The 23535-nt window shown below is 47.5% G+C and overlaps 1 protein-coding gene across 2 annotated transcripts in view; it reads right to left on the reverse strand.

The window, feature by feature from the left end:
• Window positions 1–23535, reverse strand: part of LOC119185038 (serine/threonine-protein phosphatase PP1-beta) — a 114584-nt gene that overhangs the window by 11647 nt on the left and 79402 nt on the right. For both annotated transcript variants that reach the window (XM_075890828.1, XM_075890829.1), the window contains exons 4-5: window positions 11112–11335; window positions 9231–9365 (exon numbers count right to left, since the gene is read on the reverse strand). In XM_075890828.1, coding sequence (XP_075746943.1) covers window positions 9231–9365; window positions 11112–11335 — 359 coding nt within the window. The remainder of the gene's footprint in view (window positions 1–9230; window positions 9366–11111; window positions 11336–23535) is intronic.

Raw genomic sequence — 23535 nt, forward strand, 5'->3', positions numbered from 1 at the left:
GTGCATGCGCAGGTGCTGTGAAGTGTAGCGTATTTATTTATTATTGTGGTTCTTTTTGGCTTAGACCAGTGTATTTTAGTACAGTTTTCTAACACGTGGGCATCGGTAAACTGAGCTAGCCATGGTCAAAAAGACCGTAAAGTGTTCAGAGTGCGGGATAGGGTTGAAGGTGGAAATTAGTGCGGAAGAGAAAGCAGAAGATGACGTCAAGTGTAGACAGTGCGAGATCGAGGAGAAAATGAAAAATATGATGGCGGTCCAGAGTGGGCTCATGGAGAAAATCGCAGAGCTGGAGAATGCATTGGCGAAGGAGCGAGAGAAAACGTCAGCCATGGAGGAAAGGCTCCGGGCAGCCGAGAAGGGCCTATCGAAGGTCGTGAAGGGGAACGAAGACGCAGGTGACGGCGGAAGCATTATGGCGACGACCCACCGTGCGGGAGAGATGAGGGAAACAGGCATGACAAAGGCAGATACATTGGCCACAGGGCCCAGCTACCGGGAAGTAGTTTTGAGGGAGGGAGGGAGCAAACCAGCAGCCGTGACTCACGCTAGTCACCTAGTCAGCAGCCAGGTGCAGGTTTCAGAAGGAATGTCTGAACAGGTCATCATCGCCGGTGACTCAAATTTAGTCCGATGCGCAGCGGCAATCAAAGAAAGGGTGAAAGGCGACAAGAGAGTTGCGATAGGGACGTTCCCAGGACAAACGCTGGGGACAGTAATGAGTCAAGCGGGTGAACAACTCGCAGCTAAAGCTAACAATCGCAACCTCGTTGTAATTGCGGGAGGGTTAAATGACGTCCTAAAAAAAGAATCGTCAGGACTAGCGACGACCTTGGCGAAAGGGGTGGATGACATGCGCACCGTGTCCCCCCAGGTGCAAATTGTAGTATGCACAGTACCGGAAGTACCAGTACGCAACATCAACCTGCAAAGAGCGGTAGTCGACGCAAACAAAGAGATATGGCGAATTAGTCGAGAGAAGGGTTTCGAGGTAGTGGATTTAAACAGGGAAGTGCACAGGTGGGGTGGATTCCAAAGAGACAAGATTCATTTCGATAAGAGGCTTGGACACGAGGTGGGCTGGCGACTGGCAGGACGCGCAGTAGCTTTTTTGGGGGGCTCACGGGCCCTTCGGAGTCCGGGGTAGCTCGTAACAGGGAAAACAAACAGGAGGACGCTTTGACAGGTAGAATTGCGAAAAACCAGAAAAAAGGTAAAAGAAAAAGGAAAAAGGCGCGTGTTGCAATTAGTTACATAAACATGCAGGGTGGCAGAAAGAAGGCAAAATGGTTAGAGATTGAGGAGCAGTTAAACAAAGAACAGATAGGCGTGTATGCGGTTACAGAAACACACCTTAGAGACTTGGAAGAGCCACCACATATTAAAAATTATGTTTGGGAAGGGTGTAACAGGACCATATCGGAAAGGAAAGGTGGGGGTGTAGGAATGCTAATTCACCGCGGAGCCAAATGGGTTAGAGTGAAACAGACGTGTTCAGAGCACCTCTGGGTTCTGGGCACAGTAGGTGGAAAGGAAACGTGGCTAGGGGTAGCCTACTTGTGGACGGGGAATAACTGCAGAGAAAAGAATCAGGAGATAGTGGATTGCATGAGTGCGGATATTAAGGAATTTGGTAATGGGGCCGAAATCATCCTTCTAGGGGACATGAATGCCCACATACATGACCTTGACGGATATTCAGACACCAATGGGAAGTTATTACTAGATCTTTGCGAGCAACATAGTCTGGAGATAGTTAACACAGGGCCTAAATGTGACGGCCAGATCACATGGGAAGTCGGAAACAAGCAATCAAGTATTGATTATTGTCTCATGACTGAAGGAATTTACCACAAACTGACAGAAATGAGGATAGACGAGGAAGGCATTAACAGCTTGGGTAGTGATCATAAACGAATAACATTACAAATGGGATACGAAACTAAAAATACGAGCATGGAATCAAAGTCTGGCAGCTCGTATTTAAATGACAAACAAATAATAAATATAGCCGCAAGAGTCGAGAAAGAAGTAGGCGAAATACCAGGCAAGGACTGGGAGTATAGGGAGCTGTTACATCTAATGACGAAGGAGATAGGGAAAGAGAAGAAAACCGTTTGCTGGAAAGGAAAAAGGAAGCCAAAAAGTTGGTGGAACAAGGAAATCCGGGAGGCGATCGAGAAGCGACGCGAAGCATCACGGGAGCATAGAAAGGCAAAAAAGGAGAAGCGGCCGCAGGACGAAGTCAAAAAAATATGGGAAATATATTTGGAGAAAAAATCCCTTGTACAGAAATTGGTAGAGGCAAAAATTAAAGGTGAAAGTGAACGCTGGATGACAGAGATACACGAAAAAAAGGAGGCCGCGCCTAGGATTTTTTGGAGCCACATAAAGGCGCTAGGTAGGAAGTCTGTCACAACGCAACAACATATTCTAGATGAAGGAGGAAATAAATTGGAAGGGTACGAAGCGCTAGGTTACATCCAAAAGGTAACAGCCGATTCGTTTCAAAAGAGCGTCCAGGGGATCTCCCCAGTGAGTAAAAGTGTGGCGGAGAAAGCAACAGAGGAAGAGCTAGTACTAGATAATTTCAACTGGAAAAAGGCCGAAGGAAAAATTCCAAAGCGCACTGCCGCGGGTTTAGATGGGATTCCCGTTAGCCTCATTAACGAACTAGGACATAACACTAAAGAAGCATTGTTAAAAGCAGTAGAAAAAAGCTTAAAGGACGGACAAATACCGGACAGTTGGCGACAAAGTAGAATGAACTTAATCTATAAAGGCAAGGGAGAAAAGGACAAGATTCGCTCGTATAGACCACTAACCATTACATCGGTACTATACAGGTTGGCGATGCAAGCAGTAAAAATGAAAATAGAAACATGGGCCGAACATAACGATATTTTGGGAGAACTTCAGAACGGATTTCGAGTCGACAGGCGGTTAGACGATAACCTGTTTGTTCTCACTCAGTGTATAGAAATATCTAAAATAGAGAATAGGCCCTTGTACGTGGCTTTTCTAGACATCACTGGGGCATACGACAACGTTAATCAGGAAATTTTGTGGGATATATTGAAAGGAATGGGCATGGGCGACGACTGTATACAGCTTTTGAGGGAGATATACCGAGAAAATACAGTTTGCATAGAGTGGGAAGGAATGCGTAGCAAAGAGAACGTTGAGGTTAGCAGGGGTCTGAGACAGGGATGTCCTTTGTCCCCACTGTTATTCATGCTGTACATGGTGAGTATGGAAAAAGCGCTAGAAGGTAGCAACATTGGTTTTAATCTGTCACACAAACAGGGCGGCATGATGATTGAGCAGAAGCTTCCAGGTTTATTTTATGCGGACGATATCGTCTTATTTGCGGACAGTCGAGATGATATACAGCAGCTGGCGAATATATGCGGAAGGGAAGGTGAAGCTCTTGGACTAGGATTCAGTGTAACGAAGTGTGGTTTGATGGTATTCAATGATCCCTGTGATCAGACGGTGTCCATACAAGGCCAAGAAATACCGAGGGTAAGTGAATACAAGTACCTTGGAGTATGGGTAAATGAGAGTGATAGATACATGGAGGTACAGGAAAAAGCCTCGGCAGCAAAAGGAAAGAGGAATGCGGCAATAATGAAGCACAGAGCGTTGTGGGGATACAATAGGTATGAGGTGCTTCAAGGTCTGTGGAAGGGTGTAATGGTTCCAGGGCTTACTTTTGGGAACTCAGTGGTGTGCATGAGGGCAGAGGTGCAATCGGGAATGGATGTAAATCAAAGGACTGTGGGACGCCTCGCGTTGGGTGCTCACGGGAAGACGACAAACGAGGCTGTAAAGGGCGATATGGGGTGGGCAGGTTTTGAGGCGAGGGAAGCGCAGAGCAAAATAAGGTTCGAAGAAAGGCTAAGAAATATGAAGGAGAGTAGATGGGCAGAGAAGGTGTTCCGTTATTTGTATAGGAAGAGCGTGGACACACAGTGGAGAAAAAGAACTAGAAGACTCACTAGTAAATATACGGCTGGTATTGTGAGCCATATGTCAACAAAGAGCGTTAAGGGAAAAGTCAGGGAGGCGGAGAGGATTTACTGGATGGCAGCTATGGAGAAAAAACCGGCTTTGAGTAACTACCGAAAGGGCAAAAATGAAATAAGGAGGGAGGCATTTTACGATAATTCAAGGGGAAGCGCTTTACTGTTTGAAGCGAGATCGGGTTGCCTTAGAACGCGTAGTTATAAAGCAAGATTCAGTAAAGAAGAAGAACAATGCACATGCTGCGGGAAAGATAAGGAAACGGCGGAACATGTTCTGATTGAATGTGGAGATATCCAACCAGGTGTACGTTTGGGCACGAACCTACAGGAAGCCTTGGGTTTTAGGGACAACAATGGAAAGCTGAACACACCCGCGATTGAAATAAGTAAGAGACGGTTAGAGTATTGGTGGCAGAAAATTAGAGAGAAAGGACAAAAATAAATATTGGAAAAATAAAATATGGACAGTGTGCCGTAAATGGCAGAGAACTTAAGCTGAAAATTTACCTTTTTTCCATTAAGATAGAATTTATCGAAGTAGAGGCATTAGGCCAACATAAAAAAAAAGGAAAAAAGGTTTTTTTTTTTTTTTTTGTCGAGCCTGGTGGCATACTTGTCACCACCCCGTTATAAAGGGGACGCTCATAGCATCCATCCATCCATCGGAGAGGAGGTAGAGGCGGAGGGGTGCAGTTAGCACTACTTTAGTTGTTTTTTTTTTTCACGGACTTTACTTCTCTGCTTCTCTGCAACCAAATTTATTTCACAAATAAGTGGACTGTCAGGCCAACGACGTGGTCCATGGCGGAATAATGGGTTCCGTGACGCGCGAAAAAAAAATCAGGAATGGAAGTTTCTTTGAGACTCGCCGACGTCACAGGATCTTATAAAATTTAAGAACATGAGGCAAGAGCAAGTTGCGAACAATAAACGTTTCGCATGATGATGTGGCGTAACACACACCAAACGAATGCCAATATTAGTCAACTAGGTCAATTTTAAGGCACTCTATATATCTGGGACTATGTTTTTCTGCGTGACTGTGTGGATCTCTTACACCCCATAGCTTTAGTGGTGATGAACCAAAAAATTTTGGGCCTTGTGTCAGCACGCACGCAAGAGGCCAAAATTGGCTTGGGCTCTGTGCATGCCCCCAGGCGCATCACAAGCTTCTTGGGTTTCGAAGCTACTTGTGGCCCCAATTCTCAAACCCTTTAGATGAAACAAGTATAGGGACCTGAGGGAAAGTGGTCTTAATGCAACACCACATGATGGGTAAGGCTGCTTCACTTGGGCATGCGTCCTAGAGCTTTCTCACGGAAATGTGATTGACGTGTTTCCCTCCCCAGTATTAAAAATCTGTCAGCAAATGCGTTCCTTCGTCTTCCTTTTTTGAGGCTCGGCGCAATGCCTCCGCTGAGTCACAGCGCTCGTGATGTCATGGCATTGAAGCAACGCGTCCCCATAAATGGCCCGTATAGCGCCACGAACAAAGACACACTGTCTCAAAACACCGTATCTCTTAAAAAGCCAGGGTGATCGCCAACAATGTGAACACGAGTAAAGCCACTGAATAAACATGAGGAATGCGAGACACCGCCCCACCGATCTGTACAAAACTCAATAAAAATCACAGCTTACCCACGGAGTGAATGATGATGAGTGGGGCGAAGCGTCCGTCCATCCGTCCGTCAGTTCATTCATCTGTGCGACTGAATGGATGAACGGGAGCGTGAACAGACCGATGGAAGGACGTATGGATGGACTCAGACAGGTGGACGAATGGAAGCACGGACGGATGGACGCAAAGATTGACGGAGCACGGACGAAAAAAATGCATGGACGGATGGACGAACGGACAGAAGTACGAACGGACAGAAGAATGAATGAATGCATGCACGGACAGTTGGACGGACGAACGCTCTGCCTCACTCATCATCATTCACTCCGTGATTATGCTGTGAAAGTTAGTTACACGCTCTAGTTATATTATTCCCAAGAACATACACACCCCACGCCATCTGTTGAGCATGTCATAAACTAGAGTAGGCTACATACTACATACGGAGGAGGGAACGACGCTCGGCCTGAGCAGCTTCGTGTCTAAAAATTACTTCATGCGATTGACGCCGTAAGGCACCGCATGAATGGTTCTCCCCCATGGCCGCAAAGCACTCGAGAAAGCTAGGCAATGGGCGAGAGCCAAACAGCACTAGAGGAGGTGGTGGTGAACGGCGGGGGGGTGCATCTGGCTGGTACTGATAAAATCGAGGAGACGCGGACCAAACGTTGCCTCGGAATGCAAGAAGGCATCACTACAAGATGTAATAAACGCCATCATTTTTCATGATGATAATGCCGATTGAAACTTTATTTTGGTCCAGATAGGACGCAGGGAAAGCCCCGTGCCACCCGGTTAATCCCACGTAGGGACCGTCAAGCCGAGCCTGGCGACCCGTTCACGGGCACTCTGGACGGCCAAGGTTTTATTGTTAAGTTCGGGGCTGCGTAAGATCACTCCCGACCTGTACTCGCTAAAGGTGGAGCTGATGGCCTCACATTCCAATGGTTGAATGTCACTAACAGTGCAGTCCACACTAGAATACCGTTCAGGGTACATGACATGAAGTACCGCAGGGTTAGGATACGCAGTGGCTTGCAATAGTGTAGGTGTAACTACCTGAGCCCTGCATAAGGCAGGGTGTGGGAGGAGGAATACCCGTGTTGACAGATAGAAGTGTTTAGTTATTTGATTGAACGTGAATAAGGGTTTCCCGCGAGGCAGAAAGACTGCGGACGCTGCGCGGTCAGTAAGTCCTCACGTGGCCTCATGCGCACCCTTTTGGGTTGGAGGTAGCGCCCTCAATCCACCCCATGTGAGCGGAAAACCAAGTCAGAAAATGGGGCGTGATACTCTTTATGCTCAAAAGACTCCGAAGAGTCTGAGGGGCTACCATCCCAGTTTCGTAGGCCTTCATAGCCACCTTAGAGTCGCTGTATATTGACTAACTACGACTATCTAGCATAGCCAGCGCGATTGCAACCTGTTCGGCTAGCACGGGCTTCTATGTGCGTACCGTGGTGGAGTGAGTGAGCCTGGAATTTGAGTCGGCGATGGAAACAGCAAATGGCTCTTGTAGGACATTCTTTATTGTGAGGAAAAAAAATCCTCGGCCCGCACTACAAAGATATAGCAGGTAACATATGGCACAGCATCCATGAAGCTTGCATGAGTGGGTTTACAACGGACGTGCTCACGCAGAGCTCTACCCCTGGCCTATGTCGACCGCCGTTGTGCGCATGGTGCATATTGCGGAGAATGGGTGCGCTGTGCACTTGACACCTGATGTCTAGAGGAACTGCACGGACTCGGGTATGGTCAACGAAATTGAGGCCCAAATTGTCGAGTATCTTGCGGCTCTGTTCGGTTTTCGAAAACCTGTGCAGCTGTGAGCGCTCTTGCGCCTATATTATCTTTTCGAGTGACACTGCGCCACTAAACTTGACGCCAACATAGGCCGCAAAATTATTCTGTCTTATTGGCAACAGCAAAGACCGGTCAATCTGTGATCTTGACACTTACAAATTTGCGGCGATGCCTTGACGGGTAAATATGAGAAAAGAGCTACGTCTAGGTGACTTACTGTCGACAACCTTATAAAACGCATCCGCTGGCATCTGCTCGACTGAGTGTGGTGTAAACTGCGCCCAATGATTGCCGCGATCACATGATCTCGGTCGCAAGTTAGCCGCTACCGCGTCATTCTAGACCACTTTAAAGGACGTTACTTTGCTGAAACGAAAGCAGCACGTTGTTTAGCAGGTGGGAACCAAGAAACCCAAACACGCCGCGCCTCGTCGAGCTGGATTGCGAGAACATCTCGGAAACGTATACGGTGTGATGTGCTTGAAAGAAAGTTCTCTTCGCCGCGTTTAAAGGAAAGGTTACTCGCCGCACCCGTGCACGGTCTGGAGGGAATTATACACCGAGAACGTGTGATCACGCTGAGTGCGAGTTACAGCGCGTTGTGTGGTCTCACAATGGCGCCAACATTGCAAATCACCACATATATTAAAAAAAGTCGAATTATTCTCGCTCCGCAAGAGGTACTTTCTGAATCAGTCTAACGTTTGTCGGTTTCATTGTTCCGGCTTTGGGCCACTTCTTCCACAGCAACCATGACTCATGTTGAGTGCGATTGTATAAACGATCAAGTGGCCCGGCAGTGATGGCGTCAGCCGAGTAGGCGACGCGCAGCAGTAACCGTAGCGATTACGCGATCACGGCATTACGTGATAGTACCGCCCTTCATGGCACTATGTCAGCTTATTGAAGGTGTTTCAATTCACTCGTGAGCACAAAGCAGGCATCGCTTCATGCCTCGAAAAGCTTTACTTGTAAAAGCTCGGCCACTATGAGGCATTTTAAGTGGGAGGTCATACGCAATGGACTGCTAATATAATGACGACGTTTCGTGACACTTTTGAGTTCAGTCATGAATGCGTTCAACTGTGTGTTGTTTCTTATAAAAAAAAAACATGGAAATCTCAATAAATAGTGTTTGCTTCTTTTCTGCATCGAATGCACTGAATGGGGGTGGTCTGATTTATGATTTTGGGATGTGCATTTGCAGCAACTGTATACAGCCCCTCAGTGCTGTGTTCTTCGTATACTGAAAGTTGATTGCCTTAAGGTTGAAAATGCACTATGCACCACAGGCATGAAGTTCGTAAAGCAATGTCTCTTGTTTGCGAAACGTTAAGTAAAATTCACTCAAGCGAACCTATTCATCGTTAAGTTCATCATCAAGGCTTCACCATAGCTCTCATGGGGTAGCAGCAGGCTTTTTCATTACCGGCACACACTTGAGACTACTTCCGTTGATAATGAGAGTGTGATATAGAGCACCCTTGTCGACAGTACTCTGCCAGTTCATGTAGTGCTTGGCTGCACAGGTCTGAAGACATAATGTGCGATATGTTCGGTCGCAGCATCCAATGACTGCACACTTGACAAATTTGATCACACAGTTGTTCAATGTGTAAAACGTTTAAACATGAATATGACGACTCTGCATGCGATGTTTTTGCACGTGCAATAAGTACAGTAACCGAATAATCTACGCTTCCTTCAGTTCATGGGGACCTCAGCCATGCCACGGTGTTACTTAGTTGGCAGAGAGGTGAACTGCTCAGCCTCACCTGGAACGAGCACATGAGGTTTTCGTCAACGCTCATAATGCCAGCGGCGTTGTCGAACACGCCACAGTAGTTGGGTGCCGAAAAAATTGTCACCAGTTGGCGCTTGGCGAAGAACTCGTAGCCATCTTCCACAACCTGAGCACGAGGAAAAAGGCGAATTCACTTTACCCATTGAATGCTTGCAAATGCGAAGCATTTCTCAGCAAACTTGGGTGACTTTGACTCTATCTATCTATCTATCTATCTATCTATCTATCTATCTATCTATCTATCTATCTATCTATCTATCTATCTATCTATCTATCTATCTATCTATCTATCTATCTATCTATCTATCTATCTGTCTGTCTGTCTGTCTGTCTGTCTGTCTGTCTGTCTGTCTGTCTGTCTGTCTGTCTGTCTGTCTGTCTGTCTGTCTATCTATCTATCTATCTATCTATCTATCTATCTATCTATCTATCTATCTATCTATCTATCTATCTATCTATCTATCTATCTATCTATCTATCTATCTATCTATCTATCTATCTATCTATCTCTCTATCTATCTATCTATCTATCTATCTATCTATCTATCTATCTATCTATCTATCTATCTATCTGTCTGTCTGTCTGTCTGTCTGTCTGTCTGTCTGTCTGTCTGTCTGTCTGTCTGTCTGTCTGTATGTCTGTCTGTCTGTCTGTCTGTCTGTCTGTCTGTCTGTCTGTCTGTCTGTCTGTCTGTCCCAAAACTGGTATAGCAAACATGACTGTATGACGAGCATAAGTGACTTGTCATAACATGAAAATCTTGACAGGTGTGTCCTAAATCTCATGATGTCATGATCTGGCTGCTCTTGCTGTGGTTTTGTTCACATGACATGTTGAAAAGCTGGTATGGTATGGCATGACTGCATGGCAAAGACAAGTGACAGGCCCTAACGTTGAAATAATGACAAGCATGTGGCGTAAGTCTTGACTACACGCCAAGCTCAGGGTGCACTCACGGCTGTTTCGCTAGCTTCACAAATACTAAATTTGGTATTACGTGACGTGAATGAAATTACGAACACAAAGGCCTGGCACAAAAAATAATTCTGAAATGGCAGTAATCTACGGCATAATTTATGTCCACCTCGTAATGTTGTGCTGATTTTCAAGGGACATATCGACGCTCCTCATTCGTGTTTCGCATATCAACGATTCCCACTGTACGTTGGATCTGCCAATTTTTTAGTTGTTCGTTATTGCCATGCGTCACGAAATAAATGCTTAGAAAAGTTTTATCCTTGTAACGCTCTAACAAAACAAAACACACGTGTGCTCTATCAAAATAGTTTTTTAAGACAAGGCAGAAGACAGCAACACAAAAGAGAGAAGGTTGTAGTAGAGCGCCTTGTTCTGTGCTGCTTTATCTCGAGTTGGAGTCTTCCCTGCCTTCAAACATGAAACATAACTGACATGCCGAATGTCACATTCTAATGTAATCAAGCCTTTATACAGCAGACTGCTGTCCTTCATAGACATAGGTGAAGTTGTGTGTAGGAATGGGGCCGATAGACTCAAAGTAAATGGCTACGCGGTAAACGCGAAGCTTGGTTTTTGTTCAGGCCATATTTCACAATAAAAACTAAAAAAAAAACACGGCAAAAGTCCGGCATTACAATGTTTTCCTTCAGCCTAAGAGAAACAGATTCACTGATGCCTATTTGAATTTCAAGTGGCCGCTTTGTGTACGTTCTGGGAGTGGCACACTAGCAATTGTATGGTTTTGGTGATACTCTAATGACGGTAAAGTGCGTCACTGCTTCATACTTCATTAAGGTGTCGGAATAGAAATATGCTGCTACTATAACAAAAAAGAACGATACAATTGTATAAAAATGAAAGGAAAAAACTCACCTGGTGTGCCCTGGCGATGAGATCGAGGTCGAACTTCTTCAGACACTTTGAGACAATATCAGCGCCGAAAGCGTAAGAGACTCCACGGTCGCTCTCTCCCCAACCCTGGATGTCCCTGCTGGGGTCGGACCAGAGCAGGTCGCACAGCAGGCCATCATCGGGCACCTCTGTCGGGCGAGTTATTCGCTTCACCTGGTCAAATGACTGCAGGTCGGGACTTAACCCTGCAAATACATCAACATCATATATTTATGGAGATAGCAATTATATAGACCCACTCGGTTGGTTTTTGCCGCCGAGACGCAAAAAATGAAACTAATCCAGAAAAAAAGGCTACGGTTCGTGGAAACGAACGGCTGGCCTTTCGTTTCGCTTCTCAGCGCACAGCGCTAGCCACTGTGCTATGAAAAAAATCACAGTTTCGCCGCAAGGGCGAAGCAATGTATGCGATAGCAATAAGTTCAATATATCAAAACGTGCAATAAATTACAATAAATAAGCAATAAATAATAAAATATAATAAATAATAATCAATAAATAATAAGCAATAAATAATAAGCAATAAATAAATAAAATAAGCAATAAATCGAAACGTGCAGCGTGCTGCTCACGCACGAATCACGCACAAAAACTACACACAGGACGAGAGCTAACAACGCTTGCAACTTGACGCACGCGCTGTTCAAACAAAAACGATGTCTGAAACGTAATCACAGGTACAGATAAGAGTGCGAACTAACGAGTGTCCTAGTTGTTACTTTGGTTTGTTTTAAAAGCGCTCTCTTTTTGGTAAACGAAGCCTGCCCAACGAGCGCAGTTGACTTTTGTTGCCCGGGCAACTAACACAATCATTCCAGTGAAAAGCCCCGGCACACGATTCTTCCCACCGAAGGACCAGCGCGAGCACAAAAAGACCTAACAACCCCCCTTCCCCCATTAGTGGGGCTAATGACGTGTGGGAGATAAGCGCCTGCTGGCGCGTCGCGACGAGGGGTGTGCCGAGCGCGGCAGCCTTTTAAATACGGAGCATTTCTTAGTCGCACCGTGTCACTAGTCATCGACGTCCACACCCTCACTGTGCATGCTCGGCTTGTCTCCCCTCCCCTCCCTCTCACCCTTTACATTCTATTTCCCTCTCCCTCTTTCGCTTGACTTCGCGCTTTACTTGACTCTAGTAGATGCGACGGAAGCAACAGATGGCAGCAGTACCTGCGAGACGCTCCCTGGATTTCGTGCCGACCGGTTGTGCGCCCGCGCGCTCCGCGCGCTCGCGACCTTCGGCGTCATCGTAGCTCTGGCCGACTGGGCTGGCCCTACGTCACCTCCTGTCGCCGGCTGTCTTCGGTGACAGCGCAGCTCTGACCTACTGGACCTGCTCTACGCCATCTACAGACGCCGACAACATCTCTCGCAAGTGTACCCCGTCCTCGGACTCCAGTGACCGTTCTTCCATCTTTCCTGTCTCTCCTATCCCCTCAGTTTGTTGTTGCTTCTTCTTCCTCTTTCCTATACCTTTACCTCTACCCTTTTATCCCTCCTTACCCCCATCCCTTTGTGAGCTCTGTGGCGGTGTCGCTCACTGAAGCAGACAATAACGGGGCTCACTTTTCTCTTCCTTTCTCTTAAGAACCACTCCGCAACAGTACCTTTAACTATACTGGGGCACAACCCAACATCATCGTCCCACCACTCGTTCAAGGCAACGTTACCCCACCCTCACCATCTACAGCGTCAACAACAGCAAGCAACGCAGAAGACAAGGCTTTGAAAAAACTAGCCTACGACGGAGAACGCAAGCGTTTGAAGCAAGCTGCGGATCCTTCACTTGGGGAAATAGAAGCAGCTGCGAAACGGCATCGCCGAGCTGTGGATTCCGAGCTTCGTGCACGAGAAGCAGCGGCGAAACGTGAGCAGCGAGCTTCAAAACCAGTGGTATGTGAGCGAGAAGCGGCGTGCAAACTTCGTCAACGAGAGGTGGCACGGGAAGCTGTTCGCGAGTGCGACCGCTCTGTGAAAGTGGCTTCTAAGACCACAGCTTACACAGCTGCAAGGTGTGCGACCGACTGCGCTTCGACAACGACCTTACGCTGGACGGGAGCATTAAAAACAAAGTGAAGCAGACGAACGCGCTACGGGTTCTTTGGAGCACGTTTGGCAACGTCAACTTCAAGGGCGGCGGCGTCCACGACAACGTTAACAGCTGCAACAATGATGACGAGAGACTGCTGAAGCCGTTCAAGTCGTACTTGGTGTGCGCATCGCGTAAAGACTCGTTGGTGCGTGGGCACGTACCGTCGATGAGCATGACCTACGGTTACCGGTACCCGCCTCGACCCGCAGACCTACCCGAGAGGAACGCTATCCGGTGAGTCCCAAATCATACCCAATTACGCAACATTCACAAGGTACCCCCTCCCCCACTCTGCGACGCATTTACTCAAGTTTCCCTCCCCCCACTCCCCGTGGGAATATGTGGGCGGATTTTCCTTTCTTGAGTTTTCCTATATATATAGATACGCATACATAGACGGTGCATGGCGGCAGTGGTGGCAATGGAAAAGAACTAGCCGAGATTAGAGAGTTTTAGAATTGGGGCCACAAGGAGCTTGGGGACCCAAGAAGCTTGCGACACTCCAGGGCGCATGCGCAGAGCCCAAGCCAACCTATTTTATTAGCCAAGAAAGCAGTACACAAAAAAACATAGTGCCAAATATGCTAGGTATCTTAAAATTGACCGGGTTGACAAATAGTAGTGTTTGTTTGGTGTCTGTTACGTTGCATCATTATGTGAAACGCTTATTGTCCGCAGTTAGTTCATAGGCATGAAATTATTTTTTATCTTATTGCCGGTAACTGTGTTTGCAAATAAACGTGGTAGAATCTATGCAGAAGCGACCACCCGCTTTGATCTGAACTTGCTCTTGCTACATACCTACTGCGCTGATAGCAACAAATGAATAATGAAATCCACCATCGATTTTACTTTTGCTTTGAGGAGAAAACATTATGTATGTGCGTCGTCATTAGCGAGATATACTGCTTGCTTAGCCGAACGCGCTCAGACTAACGCCCCGAGGCAAGGCTTGGGCTGCGTCGCCAGACCAAGAACGCTGCATCTTCAAACATCGGGCATGCCACATGGCACAGTGTTTTGAGGGCGTCAGATCCTTTTCCGGTGTAAACAAAAAAAGAGAGAGAGAAAAAAGAAGCATTGCATATGGAGAACGCGAAGGAACGCCTCGACGGAGAAGCAGTAACAAGAGAGTCACGAGAAACGTTGGAGAGAAATGGGCACAAAGTGAATTCAGCAATCAGAGCAACAATCAGATCAACAAATAAGCAATCATAGGAACAAATCCACGCTTCAAATTACTGGCGTGACTGTTTGTTTCACAGTTTCACTGTATCTTTAGGTTATTAAACCACCCTTATCTGCAATGAGTGTGTATGGACAATTCGGCGAGCAGATGCGGTAAAGACGGTGTGCAGACGACATGGTATCACTGTATGCATGTGGAGAGGCTAATCGCCCTTCCTGTTGACTTAGGGGCCCTGTAGCTTCCACAGTGCGGAAGGGTGGGGCACCAAGGCGTCTTGGAGCGCCAGCGAGACGAAGCAGACCCAGCGCGAGCCATGGTGCCATATGGGTCGCGCGTCACATAAACTTGAATTTGGCTACTGGTGGCGCTTCGTGCGTTTGACCCAATGCAGCTTGCGCTTGACACACTTCTCACACTCCTCTGATCCTGCAAAGGCAAGAGAAACCTACGCAACGAAGCTTGGGGACCCATTGTCTTGAGCCCCCAGCTCTCAAGCTCTCTACTGTCCATATAATTGCTATCGCAGTACATGCACTTCCTTCAACGTTGGAACGGCAAGCTTTATGAACCACTTAGCTCTGGTAGCGGCTATTTAAAAGAAATTGGTGTGTTTTCAGCATTACCAGCTAGATAGCGCGATGAGCGCGCTTGGAGTAGTGAGCCTGGATGACCACTTCTGTTAGGGTGGAGACATCTCAAAAAGCACCTAAAAAAACTCAGTCAAAGCAGTGGGTAATCGGGCACGCTGTTGCCAGCTTCCACCAATTTAGCATAGTTTTTGTGCGCCGCCATTTCGTGACCATTCATCAGTCAGTCAGTTCATCCGTGCGTCTGTCCCACCATCCATTCGTCCATCTGTTCGTCTGTTAATGCGTCCATCCGTTCGTCCGTCCGCTTCGCCCAACTCGTCACCATTCACCTTGAGGATATGCTGTGATTCTGTGCTACCTGGGGCTTTGATAATATTAACATTAGAGGCGAGGCTCCTTAAGCCCTGGGTCGTGCGTACATGATTCATGTAGTAGTAGTAGTAGTAGTAGTAGTAGTAGTAGTAGTAGTAGTAGTAGTAGTAGTAGTAGTAGTAGTAGTAGTAGTAGTAGTAGTAGTAGTGGTAGTAGTAGTAGTGGTAGTAGTAGTAGTAGTAGTAGCAGCAGCAGCAGCAGCAGCAGCAGCCGCAGCAGCAGCAGCAACAGCAGCAGCAGCAGCAGCAGCAGCAGCAGCAGCAGCAGCACCGGCGGCGGCGGCGGCGGCGGCGGCGGCGGAGGCGGTGGTGGCGGTTGCGGTGGCAATGGCGGTGGTGGTGGTGGTGGTGGTGGTGGTGGTGGTGGTGGTCGTAGTGGTAATTAGCCATATCTCGTATACTTCTTAGAATGTCCGCTAGATCGCGGTACTTAAATATGATGAAAAGATGTGAGATGGCTGTGCTTGGAGTGTACACTACATGAACGGATGAACAGACGTACGAACGGACAGAAAAACAAGCAGACCAACGAACGTACGGACAGAGAGATGCACGAACGGAGAGACGCATGGACGGATGAACAGACGCACAGAGGAACGCAAGGACGGACTGATGGACGATTTTCCCCATTCATTATCATTCACTCTATGAATATGCTGTGATTTATTATTATTATCTAAGCCTTCGTGTTTACGCCGACGTTGGACGACACCGAAGTTTACATTTCACGCTTGACGCATCCACTTCTTCGTGTTGACGCCGACTCATGACGACAACGACGGTTACATTTTGTGCTTGACGCATTTACTGTTTCGTGTCGACGCCGATGCTGGACGCCACCGACGGACACATTTCACGCTTGATGCACCTAACGCTTCGTGTTCACGCCGGCGTTGGACGCCATCGATAAACATATATCACGCTTGATGCACCTAAAGCTTCTTGTTAACGCCGACACTGAATGACACCGACGATAACCTTTCGCGCTTGATGCATATACTGCTTCGTGTTGACACCGACGCTGGACGCCTCGGACGGACGCATTTCACACTTGATACTTCTACTTTTTCGTGTTGATGCCGACACTGGGCCATATCCTCGAGGATGAAATGAAGCCAAACGTGCACGCTGTGTGGGCCACATTATGGCACGATAGCGCAGCATTTTCGTCTGGCAACGTTGTGTTTTGGCGGGCGGAGGAGTATTGGCGGCATCTAGTGGGTCAAAGGCTGGCACCACCTTAAAACATGCGGTCATGTAGGCTCCCTAGCTCGGAGCCCAGCTCGTCGTGATGCGCAAATGCACGCTCATCTCTCATGCGTTCTTTGTGACGTGGAGGGTAAGGAGGCTTATTCGTGCAAATCGCACGCTTTCGGCTTTCACCGGTACGGTTGCGTTAAGTTGCTGGCGCACAAAGTTCACTTCGCTCGGTGGACAGGCCCAGTTTGCGAATAGAACAAGCTTGTCAAACACAGCGAAGTAATAACTGGGGCACTTGTTAGTTTGCATTCATATTTTTTTCGTGTGATTACGTTTCGTACGTCGTTTTTGAACAGCGCGTTATCTCTCCAGCTGTACACATTGTTAGTTTGCTGTCATCCTGTGTGTGCTTTTTTTCTGTCATTTGTGCGTGAGAAGCGTGCTGCACGCTTGCCGTTCTCTGCATTGCATTTCAAGTTGTTGCTATCGCATTCATTGCTTCGACTTTGTGGCGAAGCTGCGACTTTTTTCCTGCGTAATGATTGAGCCCTGAACTTACCGTGACGTTGTGCCCTCGCAGAGACAAAGCTACATTTTAAAGCCACTGAAGCCGTAGTGCAAGTGTCTTAAATACGTGACCCATGGCCTCACAAGTATTAAAATGTAGGTTTGGTAAATGGTGTGTGCATTATATACCTCAGAACGCAGAGAGTCTAGTGCGTGCCACCATCTAATCATGACAAATGATGAATGGCGGTTAAGCCCTTTGACGTGGGTAAGCAGCTCAAGTGTCTTGACCAGAAAAAGAAATACGTGTAGCACAAAATAAACAGATGTATAAGTAAATAATTAAAGTATGTAAATGCAAAAACGAAAACGAAGAGAGAAAAATTACGGAGGTGTAGGCACACCCACCCAAAGAAACGAATTAAAACATTAGCAACGGCTGGCTATAGACTCATCGGAGTCTGGCTATATTTGTCTGTAGTTGTCTGTGCATCAACATTCTCTGCGCGTCCTGCGCCACCCCTGAACCAATCTGTTTGTGGCATGCACAGCTCTGTCCACTGCTTTGCTCTCCTCATTCTCTTCGGAATTCCAGTGTGACTGGGAAGGAGGTGCCCTTATTCTCACCTGGTAGAAAGCCAGAGCAGTGGAGGATGAGGTGCTCTGTGGTCTTCTCCTCAATGGCGCACATTCGGCATATGGCCCAGGCCACGTCCACAGATGAGTCAAACCTCCGATGGCGTTCTACCTTATGCAGATATCCCACATGAGCCTCAAAGGGCAGTGCACTGCCAGGCTGTTATCATAAAAGGGCTCCATGCTGGTGTCTCCCTGGTGATTTCGATACGGCAACAGTATGAAGTTTTCTTGCATTGCACGCCACCGTTGCTCTGTCGTCGCCTCCACACACACTTGTGCTTTGATGGCATGGGCCCACTTGCACATCTTGTCATAAGCCACAGGATTCGCAGAACATCGAAGCTTTATTTTCATGTTGCCCAGGAGCCTGCATCTCCGCATTTGTCTGCTGGTTAAGGTGCATTCAGAGGATAGAATGAATCCGGATTTGTCATAGACCCGGACGGCTAATGCGCAGATGGTCCACTGGTAGGTGTATCCACACGATGGTCGATGTCCTGGGAGAGATCAGCCGAATTACTCTCTACATAAAGTCACGGCGCTCACCTGCTACCGCTGCCAGCAGACCAGTGTGAGAGAACACAAAGCTCGCTGAGCTTTGCCGAGCTTTGGCGAGCTTTGTAAAAGACTACAATTTGTTTAGGATAAAACGGGGTTTTAGTTGGAACGGATGGATGAGAAGAAAAAAACTGCGCATATTGTGCTCCCTTTTTTTTCTTGGTTTGCATACTTACCTTGAAATCAGTGTTCATATATGGACCATGTGCCGAGACTAATGCTATTAGCGATACTGCCACTGCAGCGGCCACAGAATTATGTGTACAAAATATTTGAATTTACAACTTACCGCCTCTCTGCAACTTGCCAATCAATGTGCATTACATGCGTTCGATATTTCGAAAGGTGACTGTCTTAGAATATGACCACTAAAATAAACTGAACTAAGTGTTAGCGGAGCTTAAATCAACTTTGATGACAGTGGTGCGTCTTGAGCAGACGAAAATGCACTGGTTGGCAGCATTTCTGCCCACTAAAGCTGCGATGTTCTGCTGCCAGAATCCCGATGTGAAAAATAGATTGGGCTTGGAGTGTCAAATTCACCCCCATTCATAAATATTATCATTTATGATGATCATCTTCCCCAATCAACGATTTCTGAACGCGAATTTTCTCCGACCACAACGCTGCGTGCGATTGACCAGCCAACGCTGGCGTGCGATTGACCAGCCAACGTGCGATTGACCAACGCTGCGATTGACCAGCCAGCAGCGACCAGCCTCGATTGATATGTGGGGTTTAACGCCCCAAAACCACCATATGATTATGAGAGACACCAGCGACCAGCCTCGTCCTCGCAGTCTCCTGCAGCAGAAATTCAAGCCCTACGCCATCGGCAGTTGAACTTTCGAGACGCTACAACTATGACCGACGCCCTTGAGGATAATGTGCCTGGTCCACCTATGGTGCAGGAGACCGTACGTGCCACACCTGCCATTGAGGCAGCCATCAAACATGCCGACGCGCGCGTGAGCCCTAGTGTACGCACTACTGAAGGAGCTTGTGCGAGTCTAGGTGTGCCGACTGACTTAAACCCTTAGTCAAATCCTGCCTCGACTACACGCTCGCAGGCAGGAAATCGAGTCAAAATATCGCTGCTTGTAGGCGGCTCCGTCGCCGTTACCCAGAAAAACCGGCCCGATTTGAAGTGGCTTTCAGAATAGTTGAGACAAAGATTATCCGGCATTTTAGGTCAAATGTTTCCTCGCAAGATGCTGCCTGTGGGTAGCATCTTGCGTGACTTTCCATAGGCGGCCTGGCCCTGATGCGGTGGCGCAAAAAAAACACTATTTTACGCTTTTGAGAGCGGTTTCTCGCCGAGAATGCAGCGGGTATTACGATTACAGGTAATTAGAAAACCATTACTATGACAATCACCTATTCTTGCAAAATTAACATGGAAAGCACAGCCCTGGAATCGAACTCGGGACCGCATGCACGTGAAGCGGATGTCTTACGTGTTGTACCACAGTGCCACCGCATGGCGACGTGTCTTTTTTCGGGTATACATCTACCAAGTGGGTTTTTGCAAACCGTCTTCGGAACCTTGAACTGTTTTTGTGCCACGTGCATGCATTTCATCAGCGAATAGTTTGTAGGGCTTCATGAACTCGAGACAACCACGGAAAGCGCTTTCGGCACCGACTTCGGTTCATGGTGCACCGTTCCGCAAGAACGAATAACGTGTGTTTGTGCGTCGTTTTAGTGCTTCCCAGTAAACTGCGGGTGTTACGCTCACCGAAATTTGCGGACGAGGCTGTGTTCAGCTGTCGAAACCTGCGTATGTTTCTCGCACGTACGTATGCTGCAAGAAATTTCACTGATTTGTGTCGAGAGATGCACGCGTGTCAGTGACAGCAGCCTATTCTCAGGTGTTTGAAGACAATGCGCCTTCGCACGTAAACGTTGCGTGGGTATTTTAGAGTGCCTACTGTAACATTTGCATTTCATATGCGCGAACTGCCACGAGCTGCACGCTGGGGCAGCAGGACCTTTTTAGCCTTTACACGATTACTGATTTCTGCAATTAGAATTTATGTGCATTATTTCGCTATGTAGAGTAGTTTTTACTCATTTTCAGTCTTTAACTGGTATTTTTTGTGGATAGTAGCTACTGTTACCTTCATTCAACATCACGCCCCTGTTAAAGTGAACGCCAAAACGCACGACAAGGTCAAGTATGACATACACAAATTAGTGACGGACAGGTTGGTCTCCCTCCAAATAAATAATGCCTCTGCTCATCTCTTTCGCGAACTTAGGCGTGCAGTTGGGGTGAAGAAGTGGTGCAGAACGAACACCAAAGAGTTATTGCTACTGCAAGCAGTTGCTCTTTAGAAAATGGGAATTTTTATGATGGTACATTATCTCCACAGCAGTACACTGGTTTTCTTGGTCGTGGTTCACTGTTACATATCCATGCTTGAATATGAGAACTGTACTTAATAGTCAAAAGAGTGAGCAGATGTCCGTAACATACGCTCTTCTGTTGACTTCTGCACTTTTTTATACGCTCTATCTGCACTTTTTATACGCTCTCCTGCTGACTTCGATTGACTGAGTGATATGTGGGGTTTAACATCCCAAAACCACCATATGATTAATATAGACGCCGCAGTGGAGGGCTCCGGAAAGGTCGACCACCTGGTGTTCTTTACCGTGCACTCGAATCTGGGCACACGGAGCTACAACATTTTCGCCTCTATCGGAATGCAGCCGCAGCCGGGATTCGAACTCACGACCTGCGGGTCAGCAGCCGAGTACCTTAGCCACTAGACCACCTCGTTGGGACTCTCCTGCCGACTTCTGCACCTGACTTCTGACTTCTGCACTTGATGTTCATCATCAAATTATGCAACAACTAGTCAAAGATAGACAAATGGATTCTCAATTTTGATCTTTTTCTATCTCGCGGCCTTCGGTTTGTTTCTTTTTGCCGTGCTTTTCTAAAATCATCAGTTCAACTTGTTTGGTAGAACATGAACATCAACATACATAGGTCAGTGTTTCATAAAGCTGTCACGCATGCACTAGTATTCTTTTATTTAGTGCATGACACAGTGTCATAGCTCGACAACTGATGAATGGAAAGTTCTTTGTACTCTTTTATTGAAGTAAAAGAGTAACAATGGGACTGCACATCCCAGTGTATGCCCAAACGCAGAAAGATGTATGATATCTAGAATATAGTGTGTCATATAGCACTGGAAAATGTTTCCGTCCCAGACCATCTTGTAGAAAAACGGCCATCACAAGACAGCGGGACGAAATGGCGACGCACAATTGCCACGACATGCAGGCGACGGTGAACATGACGCCAGGCGCCGGGCGCCCAGCTGGCATGGCGACGTCAGGAAGGGGGAGAAGTTTCTTTTTTTCCCGCGCTTATGCTTGTGGCTGACCAGTTCTGCGTATGTTGATGCGGGCTCCTGGCACCAGGCTGGCGCGACAGAGACAGCGGATGTCACGGGTAAAAAATACCCGTGACATTTGCGCCACGCGAATGTCACGGGTATTTTTTACTGTTGGGCTCCCTATAGACAGGATTTTAGTCAGTACGGAGGAGCGCGCCGCCTATGTGCCGTTCGTTTATCCGGCACCTGACTTAGGGTGTACCTCCTAATGTACACGCTTGCTGTGTTCCACGAGATACGTCCTGCTGAAATCCTGGCGATGAAGAGGCATGCATGTAACAGGAATGAAGGCATACTCTTTAACAAGCGGAAAGCGCCTTCACTTCTACCCATCGCGTTGGCCACCCTCTTGCCATGCACGTCGCTAAGCTCCGTGCACGCGGCGCAGTTTTTTGAGACCAACGTTCCTTCTAGTGCGGAGTAAGGTCCATCAATGAACCTTAAGACACCTGCAGACCAGCACCTCGTTATGCCTTGCAATTCTGCAGCCATTTGACCCAAAAGTCGATGGAAGGTGCCCTTACTGTTTGTTGGGAACTATTCGGTAACCCGCTAGTGTGGGCATGCCTAATGAATCCTTCCCTTTACCCTAACCCTGCTAAATAAGCGTGAAAGGCAGTCTTACCCAATTACTCGGGGCTGGAGGCTTAAAGACCTCTAGTCCCATGGGCCGCGGATAGCGGCCTTGTACAGCAGTGTCCCGAAATAAGGACTCACCCGCATAAAGATTCAGGGTCCCTTACGGGACTGCAATCTCTCCACGAATAGAAGTATTTCACACATGCACACCACCTTGGCCAGCACGCTGAAAACAACGAAACGCTAAAGTCGGTGTTACGCCAACACCAACGTCTATTTCTTCGTCAACTGCACCACTCCCAGCGCCGCCCGCCAGATCACCATGGGCTCCCGATGGTGCGTGCCCAGTGCCAACATGGACTGCCGTGTTATGGACACTTGTACATATGCAGCCCTAGTTTTCGATTCGGGCTCATTCCCCACCCTCAGGGGAGGAATAATCTGCAGCTTTATCTTCATCACCATTCATCATCATCATCATCATCATCATCATCAATTCTTGCTGCCACGCCGCCTCTGGCGCAGCTCATGGGTGCGACTACACACCCGTGCAATCCAAGGGCCCATAGCTCACCTCTCGTTGGCCCTGCTCCAGCTGTCTGGTTGTCCTGGTGAGGTACAGGACATTTAGTCGTTTAGTCAAATGTGAACTAGACCAGGTGTAGAAATTTCGTGCTAGGTGCATTGTCGTCGTCCTCTTCAGGTCGGATTCTTCTGGCTCGCACTAACATGCTACAGCACTTACCAATGTAAGTCTGGCACGCGAACAGCTTTCCACAAGTCTCGGATGAGAATAATCAGATTCCAGCCCCATAGGCTTTACTGGCGAATCAAGTTTGCTGCTCTCTGCGAAGTCCTGCACAGATTTCATTCATGCAGTCCCAACAAGTGATTTAAGGTAACGATATTCAGGGGGCAATGTATCTGACCTTCTCCGGACGGGGATATATGAGCCTGACAGTTATAACAAAGCGGACGACTGTGAATTGAAGGTCAGGTCCACTTAGTGCATATTGCCACAGAAACTGCCTACAATAAGCTCTCGATACCATGAAAGTGACCTAGCCGCTGGCTTAGCGTCAAGTCTCGCACCTGTTCACTCTTGTGGCAGCCCAACTCATGCCTCTCGTGTACGAGAACAGGACAGTGATTTTGATCTGCGAGGCAAGACAAGTAGAAAACGTGCGTTGGTGGAGAAATAGTTTGTTTCTGGGACACTTCAGCGGACTCCATTTTGCATTTAGTTT

This window comes from Rhipicephalus microplus, chromosome 3 (assembly GCF_043290135.1).
Source record: "Rhipicephalus microplus isolate Deutch F79 chromosome 3, USDA_Rmic, whole genome shotgun sequence".
Lineage (NCBI taxonomy): Eukaryota > Metazoa > Arthropoda > Arachnida > Ixodida > Ixodidae > Rhipicephalus > Rhipicephalus microplus.